At 35.0% G+C, this 16,717-nt stretch overlaps 1 protein-coding gene across 1 annotated transcript in view; it reads left to right on the forward strand.

The window, feature by feature from the left end:
* The window catches only part of LOC115937202 (uncharacterized), a 386,621-nt gene extending 370,044 nt beyond the window's left edge, over positions 1–16,577 (forward strand). Inside the window, exon 6 of the mRNA XM_081821977.1 lies at positions 15,480–16,577. Within this exon, the coding sequence (XP_081678103.1) occupies positions 15,480–15,636 (157 nt within the window). The 3' untranslated portion in view covers positions 15,637–16,577. The remainder of the gene's footprint in view (positions 1–15,479) is intronic.
* The last annotated feature ends 140 nt before the right edge of the window (positions 16,578–16,717 follow it).

Here is a 16,717-nt window from a genome sequence, read left to right on the forward strand (position 1 = left end):
TTGATTCACTAAGCAGAAATTTTGTTTTGACCAACTAAAACCTGTTTCTCTTTTTTTCCCCTTAAACTGTATAAACCTTAGCCTTTTAATGTTGGTTTAACTTTGGTCAAAACCTTAGAAAGTCTCTGTCCATGACTTTTTTTTTTTTTTTTTTTTGAGAGAGAGAGCACAAGTGCAGGAAGGGGCAGAGGGAGAGGGAAAAGCAGACTCCCCGCTAAGCGGGGAGCCTGATGATGCACGGCTCAATCCCAGGACCCTGGGATCATGAACTGAGCAGAAGGCAGGCACTTAACCAACTGAACTAACCAGGCGCCCCTGAGTGACTTTTCAACCATGAAATTCCATTCTGAGCATAATGCCAATTTTAATTTCCTCAGTGTCCCTGGATGTTCAGTTTCCTCCAGTTACTCCTGAGTAGTGCTAGAAGTATATGGTTAGTTTTAGGTTGAAACCACATATTCTTAACTCCCTATGTGAGTTAGACATAGATAGGCTTCACGGAGTTCACCTAGGTCTCTTCCCTCCCCAAAGATAATTATTTAAATTTATATTACTTTGAAAATTACTTTGTGGTGCAAAATTATGCTAAATTTATGATGCGAAGTGTTTTCTGTCACTTCAGAACAATCATGGAGTAGCAAACTGTTGTTTATATACAATTACTATTACTGCCACATTTTATCATCTAAAATAGGCTGCCATTAATAGCAGTTAGAGAAATATTTCATTTATGGATATCTCTTTCACATTGGGTCAAGCTTAAGTTGGAAAGATAAAAAATAATGGAAGCTTCTGTATCCATTGGTTCTATTTTCTTCACTGGATATAATGCACAAGTATGGAAAGAGTCTTGCTAATGGAAAGAGAAAATAAACAAAGCTAAGGGGCCATACATACTGCCTATGGCATTTGGCATCCTTCAGCACCCTCTTCTATTTTCCTCTTTACAACTAAGGTTCTGGACAAAATCTGTGTTTTGCCAGGGATATGTACCCCTGTGATATTTGGAAGACAGAAAGCAGGTAGAGGCTATTTTCTGTGGTGATGTTAGCTGACCCATTCCACTCTCTAGGCAGCATCTTGGGATGTGGGGCAGCACAGCCATTGCAGTAGACAGATTAATGGTAACAAGTTTCCATTCCCTGCATCATACATGGTATGCTGTTATTTGAGGTACAAAAGCTTAAATCACCATCTCAATTTTACTTTTCCATCCCTTTGGGTGATTTTTAAGTGCCTAATTCCCTGTGTTAAATTTTCTTCTGCTTGAAACACCCAAAGTGGTTTTTGTTTTCTGCATTCAAACCTACCTGACACAGCACTTAATATCTCTGCATCCCAAGAATACATTGGAGAGGTGAGGCCCTTTACTAAAAGAAAAGGCTGTTTATCAACAACTGGTATGTTACCAAATCATGGGTTTGTTTCAAAACAAAAGCCAGAGAATTTGAAGCGTCTTTTAAAGCTTCCTACCTCACTCCTAAACAAAGCAAATCTCAAAGGACCACAAACACCTTGCTAAACTCCTACACTGTGGAAATAGGTGAGCTGGTTTGAAAGAGAGGAATAAAACTGAAGTAGCATCAGTGTCAATTGGCATTATCTACCCCTGATTTCCTGACATTTTCTTTAATATTGAGAAACATAACTTGGAGGAATTGATAGCTAGTCATTTCCCTCAGGCAGGCAACTGGATGAAATCCCTGAGTGCAGTAAATTCATACTCTAGTGACAGTCTTAAAATAGTTTATATTTTACCAAGAAAAACTTAAATGGAAGAAAAAAAAACAGTATTCTGTCAGATGGACCAACCCCTGTTAAGGTGATGATTAGAACACAATAGGTTCTATAGCTTTGGCAAGAAAGAAAGTCCATAGTTCTATGGCTCAGTTTCTATCAGCATGCATCCAGAAGTCTCACTGAAAAAGTCTATTAGGTGACATAAACGTTGTCAACTTGGCCAGATCTAGCACCACAAGTTGTCAAATGATTTTGTCAAGAAATGACAATGAGGTTTGAAGTTATTTTCAATTACATAGATGCTTACTGACTTAATAGATAAAATGTTTTTAAGCTTCAGACTAAATTTCAAGCAAATGCTTAAGTCTTACTGAGAAAAAAAGAAAAGCAAAATTTAAGTACAATTTAATGAAGAGAAGTTCATTCACGACTTGCCATTCTTTTCAGAATAGTTTTAGACTTAGAAAATGTCTAAAATTTTTGGTTCATTGTAATATCATTACTCTGCAAGCAATGTTGCCTTTGGACAGTTTTCATGCTGGATAAAGGTACTAGAACCATATATACACCTACATTTCTTAACAAAAGAAAATGTTTTTGTAAACCAGAGTTCAATGTTTTTATTTCACAGACATCGTATTATTTATCCTTTTTTATTTTAAGTTGATTTTTATTGATAAGTAGAAATGCAGATATTAAATGTATGGTTTGATGAATTCTGACAAACGCATAAGACCATACAATCATTTCTAGAAGTATAGAAAATTCCCCTATGCACTCTTACAGTCAAGTTCTCTACAACACACACTTTCTGATTTCTTTCCCCATAGATTATTTTTTCCTTTTCTTAAATGTCATATAAATGGAATTACATACCATGTAATATTTTGTGTCTGGCTTCTTTTACTCTGTATAATGCTTATATCCATTCAAGCTATGTGTAACAGTGTTTCTTCCTTTGTATTGATAAGTAGTGTAAGAACTCTGCAGCTCCTCATATAAATCTGTATACTCCCTGCTCCTCTCTCCTAGTCTTTGGGCTATTGTAACTGTGCATGTCACTTTTGCATATGCTATAAACACAACATATCTTTTGATTTTTTTTTCATCAGTCAGTTATCTTTTGGACCAATTAAGAATGACAAAATATCAATTTTTAAAAATTTATCCCTTTTTTTTTTTTTTTGCTATTTCTGATGTTCATTTTTTGTAAGGATCTTAGTTTCTCTTTGATATTATATAACTCCAACCTGAAAAATTATTTTCTTTTAGTTCATGTGTGTTGATGGTGAATTCTCTCAGTTTTTGTTCTTCCTAAAAAGCCTTTATGCCTCTTTCATTTTTTAAAAGATATTTTTCCTGGGTAGAAAAGTTTTGGTTGACTTTGTTTTTCTTTCATCACCTTAAAGATGCCACCACAGTGTCTTTTGGCTTGTATAATTTGTTATGAGAAGTCTTTTATAATTCTTACCTTGTCTATCTGGGTGCAAATTGTCCTTTTCCTCTGGCTGTTTTCAAGATTTACTTTTCACCTCTGATTTCTAGCAGTTTCAATATGACGTGTTTATGTGTGGGATTTTTTGTTTGTTTTGTTTTTAGTATGTACCCTTCTTAGGTCTCTCTGAGCTTTTCAGATATATGATTTTTATTATTTTTGGAAAATTTTCAGCCATTACCTCTTCAAATATTCCTCCACCTCCATCCCCTCTCAATTAGCTTTCTGGGATTCTAATTACACATATGCTATATTGTTTTATGATGTCCTACAGAATGCTTTGTTCTCTTTTTTTCTTAATTTTCCTGTAATTTTTGTATTACATTGTGTATAATTCCTATTGACCATATGTCAGCACCACTGATTCTTTTCTTAGCTGTGCCATGTCTACTGCTAAGTCCATCAAAGCCATTCTTTAACTATGTCACCATTTTTCCTTAGCCTTTCCATGTCATTCATGTCTCTGCTAAAATTTCCAATCTGTTCATGTCTACCTTTTCAACTAGAGCTTTTAACTTATTCATCATAGTCCTTTTAAATTTCCAGTCTGAAGCTGATTCTGTTGATTATTTTGGCCTTTAATAGTGGGTTGTATTTCTCTTGATTGTCCCTTGATAGTCACTTTTTTAGTCACTTTTTATTTTCATGTGTTTCATAACTTTAAGAACAGAAGAGACTAAAATAATATTTTTGCCAAAAATTGTCAGGCTTCTCTTTCTGCTCTGCCTTAAGTGTGAGGGGTTGAGTTAATCTAGTTAGGAGTTTAGCTGGCCTTGGATTTTACTGTTTACTTTTGTTTGATGTTTGTTATTACTATTATTACCCTCAGTGTATTACAAGCTTCAAATTTTTCTAGTGTTATCTTATTATGTTTAGTGTAAGATTAGATTGCTACAGTGTTTTTCTCAGTGTTCCTGTTCTACCCTCAACTTTAGGTGTTTCCTCTAAGCCTGTACTTCAGAAAGATTTTCTCCATGCTCTTGTCCATTCTCCAGTGGTAAACCACTATTACTTGTTACTGAATGCTTACTCGTGTGGTAGGGAGTGGGGTGTAGTCTCTGTTGTCACAACTCAGCCTATTTTAGGCAAGATTTATATTCTTGGGTATTGGAGATAGGACTTTTTCAGTGATTCTACCTCTTGCACAATAGCAGAACACCTTTAATTGTGTAAGTCTAAAATGATTTCTCTTTGAAGCCCAGAAGTAGAGGGATTTTTATTTCCCTTCCCCCAGCCAAAATGGGTGTTCACTGAAATCTCTGTGGATAACAGAGTTTGCTTCCCTTAAGACTTTTATCTAGTGGAACTTTGTGCTTTTCCTATTACCCTCCATCAAGTCTACACCTGAGGGTGGCTTTCCTCATTCTCCCACCCTGCCCTCCATCTTTTTAATGAGAATTTGGTGAGATCCATTGAGAAAAGTTTTCAAATGTCCGCAAATTCTTATGCCAAACCATATTCAGCTTTTAACAACTGGTTAAACATTTTAGCTGAATATTTCTTATCAGAATAATGGGAAGCCCATTTTCCTCCTGTGGTCTGCCTTAGGTAAGCCAGTAGTAACGTTTCTTTTCTCTTTGGAGTTGTCTGTCTGTCTTTACATGTCAGACTAGTTGGTTACCCTATTTATTTGCTCTCTAATGGGTTTTAAAAGAGTTATGATTTGCAAAAAAATCATCTGGCTTTTTCTTGTTGTTAGATTGGGAGTAAACTCTTTCCAACTTAATATACCCTAAACAGAGACTGGAAGACCACCTTCATTTTGAAAGATATATTTTTTTTTTCTGGATAAAGAATTCTGAGGTGATAGCTTTTATCTTTAAAAAAAGATACTGTTACTTTGTCTTTTATCTAATTTCTTATGGTAAGTTTATGGCTCTTTTTTTTTATTCACCTATTTGGAATATAGCCTCCTTAGTCTGGTTGTTTTAAAAATTTTCTGTACAATGGTTTTTAGTGAGTTAATTGTATGCCTTATATATAGTTTTCTTTTATTTATACTGGTTTGGTGTATTGACTTTTCTGGATCTGTGGATTTCATTTCCATAAAATTTGGAAAATTTTCAGCCATTATAATTTCAAATTGTTTTTCTGATTTCTCCCTTTCTGATACTCCAATTACAATGATATTAAACAGTTCGAGTGTGTCCTGTAAATCCCTTAGGTTGTGTATATTTGTTTAGTTTTTAATCTCTCTGTGCTTTATTTTTTATAATTTCTATTGCAGTGTCCTAATGCTCACTGATCTTTTTTCCTCTGCATTCCTCTGCTGCTAATCCCATCCAGTGAATTTAAAAATAGAGATATGTGCTTTTCATCTCTAGAAATTTATGTCTTCCATTTCTTCTCTCATTATTTTCATGTTTTTGTTTGTTACATCCTTGAGCATAGTTATGAGCATGTTGAAGTCCTTATATTTACTTCCTCATCTGTTATTTCTGTATCTATTTCTATGGACTGATTTCTCCCCTGGTAAATGCATCAATCTTTCTACTTTGCACATATCTATTATTTATGGAATGGATGCTGGATATTGTTGAGTGCTGAACTTTACTTCTCTTAAGATTCTTCCTCTTAAGATTGTTGCAGTTTTTTCTAGGAAGCAAGTAAATTATTTGGAGATCAACTTGATATCTTTCCAAGGCTTATTTCTAAGCACTGTTAGGACAGTTATAGTGTAGCATGTCTAGATTAGCCGTACTGTGAGGCACTATCCTTCTAGAGTGTCTCCTGAATGCCCTGTTTAACATGGTTTCTCAACTTTTTATGGCCAGTATTCAGACATTCTCAGACCTATCTTAGCTCTGAGGAGTAGTCTTACAATTTCCTGCCATGTGTTTTACTGCACAGATATTTGACTTATTATTTAACCACAGACTTTAGGAAACTTCTATACAGATTTCTGAAACTTTTATTTATTTCTCCCTCCTCTCTGGTGCTCTGCCCTCCAAATTCCAGCTGCCTCTATCTCCCTCATCTCTAAGCTCTGTCTTTTCTGTTGGGGTCTTCTTCCCTATACCACCATTTGAAAAGTTCCTTTAAGCAGGAGACTGTGTCAATTATTATGCTTATTTCATTTGTTTATCTTCTCTATGGATCACTTCTAACTATTCAGAGTCTGAAAATAATCTTTTCATGTATTTTTCTGGTTTCTCGTTTTTTAAGAGGGGAAAGCAAGTGCAGTCCTCATTAATTATGGCTGCAAGCAATTTTTGAGCAGTTTATGCATTTGGAGATTTTCTGGGTTTTAGTTAATTTCATTAGCCCATCCTGTAATCTAAGACCTGTGTGATTTTCCTTTGTTCCTAAAATATCTCTCTATATGTGTGAGTCCCAACTCTATGCAGATAAGGTACTGACCCTCATCTATAAAATCTATTGACAGGCAATTTGCTCTTTATGAGAGCTCACTTCTCTTTGAGAATTTAGTTTATCAAAGTTTATTTGCATTCATCACTTTCACTATCCCTGTGGAACAGTATGATTTTTATTTTTGACTTAATATTTCCTTTTGTTGCCAGGCAGTGGAAATTTTCACATTCATCTACATCCTGACCTGGAGTGGAAGTTGTGTACTTTTGACAATTTTTTTAGTAAGTCTTACTAATACCACTTCTTTTTGACATGCTGTAATAAATTAATTGGTCTCTTTTTAAAAAGCAGTGAGGCAAGCATTCAGATTTCTTAAAATATAAATCAACCTACAGACTTTTTTTCAAACAAAATTCTTTATGAAACAGGATCTACAGGCTCTCTTTTTGTTCAGCTTTGCAGAACACAGCTTTTGGTAAAACGGCACTTTACAACGTGACTATTTTGGGGGGGTCCCAAATTAACCTAGGGCAAGTTCCTCTTCTTTCCCTTATTTTAACATGCCATCCCTTCTTGGACTTCTGCACAGAGAAAGCAAGTTACATATGTATTGCATGTATCCTCTACCTCCCTTGAGACAGGATTTTCCAGTCTCTTTTCATCTGGTATAGAATTAATCTCTGTTCTTTCTAAATCCTTACCCAAGTTACAGCCTCAACATTTGGGGTGAATGTAAAGAAACAGGCTTATTCTAGGAAACAAATCTGTAACACTTTCAAAAATACTAACATGAAAGTGAGAATACCTATGAAAAGCCCTTGTTTTAAAAGCAAACTGATATTTCAGAGATCAAGATCATAGATTATAGAACTAAAGGTTTGACAAAATCACAAAAAATGCAGACGTCCTATATATCATCTAACATTGTCTTTTTCATTTTCTTTTTCTTTCTCATTCTGAAGCATTGATCTCTTGCCACTGTCTGTCCTTCGTGCTCTTCCATATTATATCAAATGATGCAAAGAGGATGATTAAAATTGTTGTCCTGCTTTTTTATTCTCCAGGTTAAAAATTATAGAGGTAGCACCACTGATTTTTCAGAAATGCTCTCCACTGAGTAAATTCCTTAAATATGGAGGGTGGGCATAGATGAAAGTGAAAAATTGATTTTTGTTGAGTCAGCTTCTTAGGAAATCCTTACTTCTTTTGAAGGCAAGTTAAAGATTGAAACAATTTATATAGCCAACAAATACATTTATGAAAGAGTACTGATAATAGGGATACAGATGTGTAGGAATTATGTACATAATCTTTTTGCTAATTATTAACTATTCCATTAAGCAAATAGTTTTGAAAGCTAATACTGTAGTGTCCAATGGTGTAGCCACTAAACACATGTGGCTATTTAAATTTATATTAATCACAATTAAATAACAATTAAAATTCAGCTCCTCAGTGGCACTGACTGCATTTGAAGAGCTCAGTAGGCACATATGTCTAGTGGCTGTCCTACTGGACTGTAAATATAGAACATTTCCATCATTGCAGAAAATCCTATTGGATAATGCTGGCCTAAAATGTACTATATTCTGTCCTTGTCAGTAGGTTATATAAAAATACAAAATATTTGCCTTCACGGAGCTAATTTATGTTGCTATATCTAGACAATAAGCATGCAAATTAATAATATTAACTCATGTTAAGAATAAAATAAAAGTGTTGTGATGAGCACTGGGTGTTATACACAATTAATGAATCGTTGAACACTACATCAAAAAATAATGATGTACTGTATGTTACAGTACATCATTAGTACAGGCTAACTGAACATAAAAAAAAAAAATAAAAGTGGATCATAAGAATCAAAGAAAAATTTCTGAGTCAGGATGGAGTTGGCTACTTTTAGCCAAAATGATTTCGGAAGATTTCTTAGAGAATGTGGCATAGAAGTCAACCATGCCAACACCTAAGATAGGAGCATTTGAATCAGAAAGAATAGAAAATACAAGTGTCCTCAGTTTTACAAGGTTATCTGAGACAGAAAAAAACAAAAAGTGTGACTGAAGCATGGTGGTCATTTGAGAAGAGTGTTAAAATATGAGATCAGAGAAGTGGGAAGTACCAGATCTTATGAAGTCACTGTGGTAGAAAATATAAGTTGGCTTTCTCAGCATCTATTACAACTCCCTCAATTTTGACTTTCTGTATAATAAAGCTAGTGACAGTAGGTTTTCCAGACACCTTTCATACTAGGTAGCCATATGTGAGCTAAGCTTTACCAACTAGGTGTGAGTCTGAAATGAGCAACTGAAGATGATAGCTATACACTGGAAGACTATCTCCAGGCAAGAACAAAACTAGAAAGCATTTGTTTGCTTGTGGCAACTATTACAGTACCTAGGGCACTGATCCTCTGCTGCCATAGGTATCTACAGGTCCTGTAGCATAGACAGTCATGTTCTTGGTTTTTTTGGTCCTGGGCTGTGCATACTCAAAGCTAGTTCTCTGGCTTTCCTGGATAGTGTATTTGAATAATTTTTTACTCAATAATTTAAAATAGATTATGTTGGGGGTGCCTAGGTGGCTCAGTCAGTTAAATGTCTGACTCAGCTCAGCTCAGGTCTTGATCTTAGAGTTATGAGTTCAGGCCTCGTGTTGGGCTCCATACCGGGCATGGAGACTGCTTAAAAAATAAAAACATAAATACATAAACAAATAATATAAGATTATACTGTCTGAAAATAAGGACCAAATATATGATGCAGCTTTTGAAGTTGTAGAGGGAGGAACTTAACAAAACTTTCCCTCAAAAAGCAATGACAAAAAGGACAAAAGATAAAAGTTACCAAATCAGAAAGAAGGAACATTGCTGCTGACCCTACAGAAATGAAAAGACTTATAAGGAAATACTATAAACAATGTTATGCTGATGGACAATCCCAATGAAATGAGCAAATTCCTAGAAAAATGCAATTATCAATATTGACTCATGAAGGAAGAAAGTATTAATTTATCTGTAACAAAGATATTTATTAGTAAGTAAAAATCTTACTAGAGAAAAAATGTAGGCCTAGGTAGCTCCATTAATGAATATTATCAGATATTTAAGAAAGAAATACCAAGCCTCCACAAACTCTTCCAGGAAATAGTGGACAAAGGAACACTTTCCAGCTCATTTAATGAGGGCAGTCTTTACAAATGACTTGTGAAAGGTGAAGAAATCTGAGAAAGGGACTAATTCAAATAGTTGCTCTCTCAGTGTGATATCAAGAGTCCCGAGAGTGGTGGTAATGGGAGGGTTAAAGATGGGGTATTATAGTGGCCACACTTATCTCAGGGATCAATTGCTTTTCATCCAAGTTTAGATTCTTTTGGACACACATGTCCATCAGTAAATCTATACATCATGGAAACCAATGGTATGATGATGGTTGTTTCTTTGTTTTGTTTTGTTTTGGTTTTGTTTCCAAACTGCATTAAGGGCCTGAGCACATAAAGAGATGTGGAAGAGCACCTGTTTCTCTTTCCCGGTTCATTCCTAAGTTAGGAGTCGGCAGCACCTCAGAGTCCTCTAGAAGGTGGTGTTGCTTAATTCCAAATACCAAGTCTTGGCAGTCTTGGGTCTGAAATTCTAGTCTTGGACCTTGGAAATGGAAATAATTTAACACAGTTTTTGAAGGTTGTGCTTGGGAAAATTTCTGTAAAAAGATAATTTCCCTTAAACATGTGCAAGGACAAATGAAATACATGAGGTTAAAGTGTTCTTTCTTCCTCATTTGCATACATCATCTGTCAGGTTCTCACAAAACCAAGCTCTCTCCCAGTGATTCCCACTAGCCCTTGTTCACCTTCTGCTCTGTCCAGGTAACACTCATTCTTCATATTTCATAAGTCTGTATGGGAGTCTTCTTGACCTTTTGTTCCCTGACCACACCTCCCTTAACCCCCAATTAATGATGAACAAATCCTCATGGAAAACAGAGGGCATAGAGGTGAAAGTAACAAAGGTAAAGAAGAAAACATTTTAATACATTTTTGATGATAATCTTGTACATTTCAGGGAACAAACTGGAAATGCCCGAGACTAATGCTTGAGACTAAAGTTAACAATAAGTGAATTTTTTATATCCTTCTGGGGACAAAAGAACAAATATTGCGTCTATTATAGTGGTGCTATGTGAGACAATAAAATCATATTTCAATTCTAGAATCTACCATAATGAATTGTACTTTTTTGTACATATCACTCCCTTTAATAAATATTTGCTCAGTTGAGTTGACCTAAGTTTGAAAGAGTAGAGAAATGATTTCCACCTCAGGGCATTTTGAAAATTTTAAAAGAAAAGTTGAGTTTGGGATAAAACTTACAAGATAGGGAATATATTTTTAGGTAACAATGACAGAAGAGTGTGTTGGAGGGAATAGAAGAAAGTGGAAATGTCATATAATAATGATAGCTGTCATTTAGTACTTACAATATATCAGGTAATTTATATACATTGTCTCATGTAATTCTCACAATGACCTTAAATCCCCGGGAAACTCAGGTTCAGAGATTTTGAGTAATTTGCTGAAGTTCACACAGCTCCTAGGTAACAGAGGCTGAATTCATTCCTCAGAGCTCTCTGACTCTTAATCATCATACGCAAGACTCATCCACATAGTTCTCTTGTTACTGGATTAGAATTTATACTGGAGAGAATTAGATTTTAAGACTAGAAAATGACTGTAGAGAAGCTTGTAGGTGAACAACTACATCTGTCAGTAGCTAAGCAATGTCTTGTTTCAATGACAGACATGATATTTACAGTGAAACTGACCTTTTTTATATGTAAGAAGTTCAACACAGGATTCCATTTACTATGGCAGGATATGAAATTGACTCATGAGAGTTGACCTTCCTAATACTTCCAAACCTAGACTTTAAAAAAAACCCCAAAAAACCTGAAATTGACAGCAGGCATTTAACAACTAGTGACTAAATGGGATACTGGGAGAAGCATAGTTGGAACACAAAAGTTTAGATAACTTTTTATTACACTGGACTGTCTCCTGCCTTATTAGTTCAAGGTTCCCATATAGATTTCACTGGGGAAAAAATGAACTGAGATTACATCAAGATAAAGTAGCATATAATGAAAATTATGCATGGAATATCTCTATGAAATTAGATTTTCCCCATCACTTAAACTAGAGCTGTATTAGAGGTTTAAAAACTTCATCTCATAAAAATACATAAATTACAGTCTGGCTAATATAGGCTTGATTGTACTTGCATCAGCTTTGAGTTAATCTGGAAGGTAAATGTAGGTGTATGCAAAACTCTGAATTTAATACTGTGGTGATTATGGTAGCCTAAGAGTTCAGAGACCTCCAATTTAGAAAATGACTGAAGAGTAGAGAAGCAAAGGAAATCTATGCTTTACTCTGACTCACATTTTCTACACAGGAAACTTCCATTCATCTCATGTATACACACACACACACGTATGCACATGTACACGTACACACACACACACACACACACATACGTCTAAGTAGCCTTTATATTCTACTAGGTAGATGCCTGCTGGATTTACTTACTTTTGTCAGCCAGACAGCACAAATCAACATTCTCAAATTATACCTTTCATTCACACACAAAGGACCTACAATTTGTATTGTGATCTTTTTGTCTCTTTTTATAGACACTATGATGAAATTCCATCTATAGTGATGGAATTCATTGCAATATTAGGAAAGCATATTTTCTCTTTTGGAGATGAGTTGAAAATTGACATTTTTGAGTTTCACTGGATTTACACATAACCAGCCAGGGGGGAAAAAAAGATAGTTAGAAGTGAAAAGTGGAATATAGCAAGTTCAGAAAAGCTATACTTGAGTTGACAGCTGAAAAAATTAATTTCCTTAGTTTTTAAAATTTAACTAGAAAACTTTCAGTAGAGCTCTAAATTTAATTAAGTGGTTATATATATATATATATATATATATATATATATATATAAACTAAGGTGCAATACCTAAAGGCTAATTTTTAAACTAATCTGGGCAATATTTTCTTGAATCAAAGAAAAATGGTATCATTAAATATAATTTAACAACTCCTTTATCATGAAAATTAAAACAAACATTGTACCAACTGTAGTTATAATGGCTTATAGCACAGGAAGATATTTTTCTTGGATATACATATTTTGTATATTGAGTGAATCAAAAATGATTTCTGTACCTGTGATCCTATCACTGTATGCAGGTATTTCTTTTAGAGTAATGGCTTCCTGATATAAGTTAGTTAACATTTAAACAGCACAAACTTTGTAGAATAAGCTAGGTAGATTGGAGTGATCAAAGAATAGATACAGTTTGTGATTTCAGGGGATATTCAATCTCTTGTTTTAGAATCAAATTCAGTGATTTTTCAGCTTTTGGTGAGTATCAGATTCATGTATATTCCAGTCTTGGATTTGATTTTACCTTTTTTATAAGCTATTATATTAGCATGTTACTTTTTCATGAATGCTAGTAGAAGATACAAGACTCCAAGGTCAGAGACAAAGGACTTTATTACTCACAATACTACAAGCAGCATGTGAGCATCAATAGATGCCTCATTCCCTTGTCCGCATCAGCCTCCAGGGCTGATGTGGAGTGCCTAACTAGATTCCAGGTGTCTGAACTAGAATTATGTTTGAACCTACTAGCTTCTCTTTTGCCTAAGCTGCCACTCAGATAGTATGCCAATCAGGCCCACTGGAGCTAACTAGTAGAAAGATAAACATCATGCCCAGGAATGGTCAAGGAATAATTCTGAATTTTCAAGATAGTTTTATATATTTATCCTCCCCTTTTCCGTGATCATTACCCAGGAGGGAGCCAAGAGGAGATCAGCTCATTCTGGGATGGTCACATTCAGTGACTAAATCATCTTACTAAGAAATATAGACCAGGAAGAGATAAAGTACTTAGAAATAGTTTTTAGGTGATTTCTAAAAAATCCATTCTACCTCTCAGTGATATCAGCAGCCTAAAAATGATAAGGGGCATGAATGTCTCTCAAATACTATAATCATCTGCCTGCTTTTTGGTGGCTTTTAAAGGGCAAACCACTGCCAGACTGTAGATGGTTTGGAAAGCAGAACATCGAGCACAGTCTAGGTTTAAGAATCATATTTGCGTAGCCAGTTACCTGATTAGACTGGAACAGTAGCACTATGACCAGAAAAAGTGTTGACAGTCATAAAATACCATAGATAGCCTAAAAAAGAGGGATAAAAAATTCCATATAGTCAATTTGCCAAAGAAGGCAGGAACAATTACTTCTGCAATGTACCCTTCACTGTGAGTCAAAGGAGTCAAGTTTTAGCAAGAGCCATGTTTTGACATGATGTGGTTTCTGCACCAGAAACATATAGTCCTCTACTTTATTCCCTGTCTATAAAAGTGATGTGTTGTCTTGTCTAGTATGGTGATGAATTTAGGTAGTGATGGTTGCCATCTGAGCAGGCTTGATCAGCAGCTTGATTTTAGTTGGTCTCATCAGAGAATGGGCCTGTACAGTAAACATCCACATGAGTGATGAAGTCTGTCTGAGCTCCGGCTGAGATTTGTTTCCACGGTTCGTGGCTCCAAAAAGGGGTGTATTTAATCTGCTACTCTGTGGTTTTCCAAGTGGCAGACAAGACACCTGGGACACTGGAAGCAGCTCAAGTGTTAATAAAAATGTACAAAGATTCATGAAGGGTAGTATTGGCCAGAGCTATTAAGACAGTCTTGAGTTATGCCCACTGACTGGAGTAACCCATCCACTTTTGTTTACAAGTAGCTGGCACAAAGACTGAACATCAGTAGTGGTTCAGTGGACAGCGTTAAGTTTTAATTTAGCTGAGCCATCAGTAAATCAGGCCTAGAAATTTAGAAGAACACCTGTGAATCAAAGACCCTCATTGAGCCAGCAGTGTTGCTTCATGAGGGCAGTGAAGTTAAAGTTTCCTTCAAAGATCTAGCTGCCTCATGAAGGAAACATATGTTCTGGCCAGTCCCACTGTGCTTTTGACTGTACCATTTCCATTTGACAAGTGAGGCTTGCTGAATTTCCTTGTTAATGATCCTGGACATCTTTTTATATGTTTATTGGTTATTTCTATTTGTTGTCTATGTGTGGTCTGTTTCCATTATTTGCCCAGTTTTTTATTTACTTGTTCATACCCATATTGCTTTGTTAAAGTTCTTTTTATGTTATGTTTACAAACGTGTTACTTGTCATTTATGGTATCTTTCACTATACAATAGTCTGTAATTACTGCATATTCAAGTCTGTCACTTTGTACCTATATATCTTCTGGGCTTGGTGTATTACCTCAAAGGTATTCTTCTACTCTAGTATTATTAAAATATTTCTGTATGTTTTCTTCCAAGCATTATAATGTTTGAATTTTTAAACCATCTAGAATACCTTTTTATATTTGAAGATTAGTAATCAAACTTTATTTTCTTCTAAATAGTCAATGTCCTAAGAGCATTCATTGTATTATTCTTCCATTCACCATTGATTTAAAATGCCTCCCTTTTTTCATGCAAAAATTCCAAATATGCTAGGATATATATTTTGGACTCTTCATCTGAGTCTAAAATACTAGCATAATGGTGCTGACAGGACAGGAAAATAATTATGTGATATTGTTTGGAAATGAATAGTAATTTTTAGATATTGCCTTGTAGCTCATAATATCATTGCATTTCTCAGATCATGCTTAAATGTGCATTTTTTTTTCATTTTTTAATAATGTTACAAGAATTATTAATAGATCTTATATTACACTTATATTACATTTATGAAAAGATAGAATGAAATTTAGTTTTTATAAGTAACTATTCAATAGCAAAAATAGATTTAATTTTAAAGCATCCCAGTAACTAGGATCATCTTTTTCAGTAAGGAAAACCATCACTTCATTCTATATTTATACCTACTCCGTTGCCAGAAAACCAAAGATGTGAGTGAGGTTAAAGGGGATAAGGACCTACATCTTCTTTTTTGGCAATTTTCTTTATCTTTGTGTCAAGACCAAAATCTACTGAAGTCCATATAACTGACCTTTCAGTCTTATGTGAGGGAAATCTTGAATACTTACTATATTTAATAATGGATTACAGAGGTTTCATCATCACCAAAACAGTAACCTCTCTAACTCCTGAATCTTGGTATATGAAATCCCCAAAATAAATCCTACATTAACTGAGACATTGATATGGAATTCTACTTCAAGCTTAATTACTGCTACTTGGTTCTTGGGTTTAGCCTTCAATCATGTATATGGAGTGTAGTCATTCATAGTTTAATGTTGGATATACTAACCATTCTAGCAAGATGGAGACTTGATTGCTTTTCTTTTTTTAAGACAAGTAGAGAATGCATGCCTAGCACTCTTTGCCTAATTATGTCATTTAATTTTTATGACAATCCAGTAAATTAGATTTTATTATGTTCACTTACTGATGGGAGAAATCATACTCAGAGAGATTAAGTGATCTGCCCAATGCTAAGAGCTAACAAAGAACAAATTTGGAATTTAAAACTTTGTCTGTAGGGTTCCAAAGCCCATGGTCTTTCTGCTATATCATTCAAATTAAGCTTCAAGGAGCTAACTTAAAGGTGCATACTGATAGCCCTAGGCAGTGACCCTGCTGATTGAATGAATGGTGGTGGAAAGCTTACAGTCAGGATGCATATTTTGGTTACTTCTGGGCTCCAACACGTATATTAAGAAGAGTTAGAGATTTGTCATTATTTTGTTTTTAAATGTGAAGCATGTATTTAAAATACAATTTCAACTGTTACTTAGATCATTTCTCCCCACACTCCTTTTTTTAGGGCAATTATGTTACTTACTTGAGTACAGCTTGGCTCCTTTGTTTCTGTTTGTATTCATTTCTGAATATGTAGAAATCTCACAGGAAAGTGTTATTGCCTTCCCTTTTTCTACCTTGTTTCCTTCCACTCAGTTGCTGTAAGTCAGCGATTACTTTAGTTCTGATTTATACTTTCAGTTCTCTTTTAGAAAAAAAAAAAGATAAAGGGCGCCTGGGTGGCTCAGTTGGTTAAGCGACTGCCTTCGGCTCAGGTCATGATCCTGGAGTCCCAGGATCAAGTCCCGCATCGGGCTCCCTGCT

Source organism: Leptonychotes weddellii, chromosome 5 (assembly GCF_054177405.1).
Source record: "Leptonychotes weddellii isolate Sample4059 chromosome 5, ASM5417740v2, whole genome shotgun sequence".
NCBI lineage: Eukaryota > Metazoa > Chordata > Mammalia > Carnivora > Phocidae > Leptonychotes > Leptonychotes weddellii.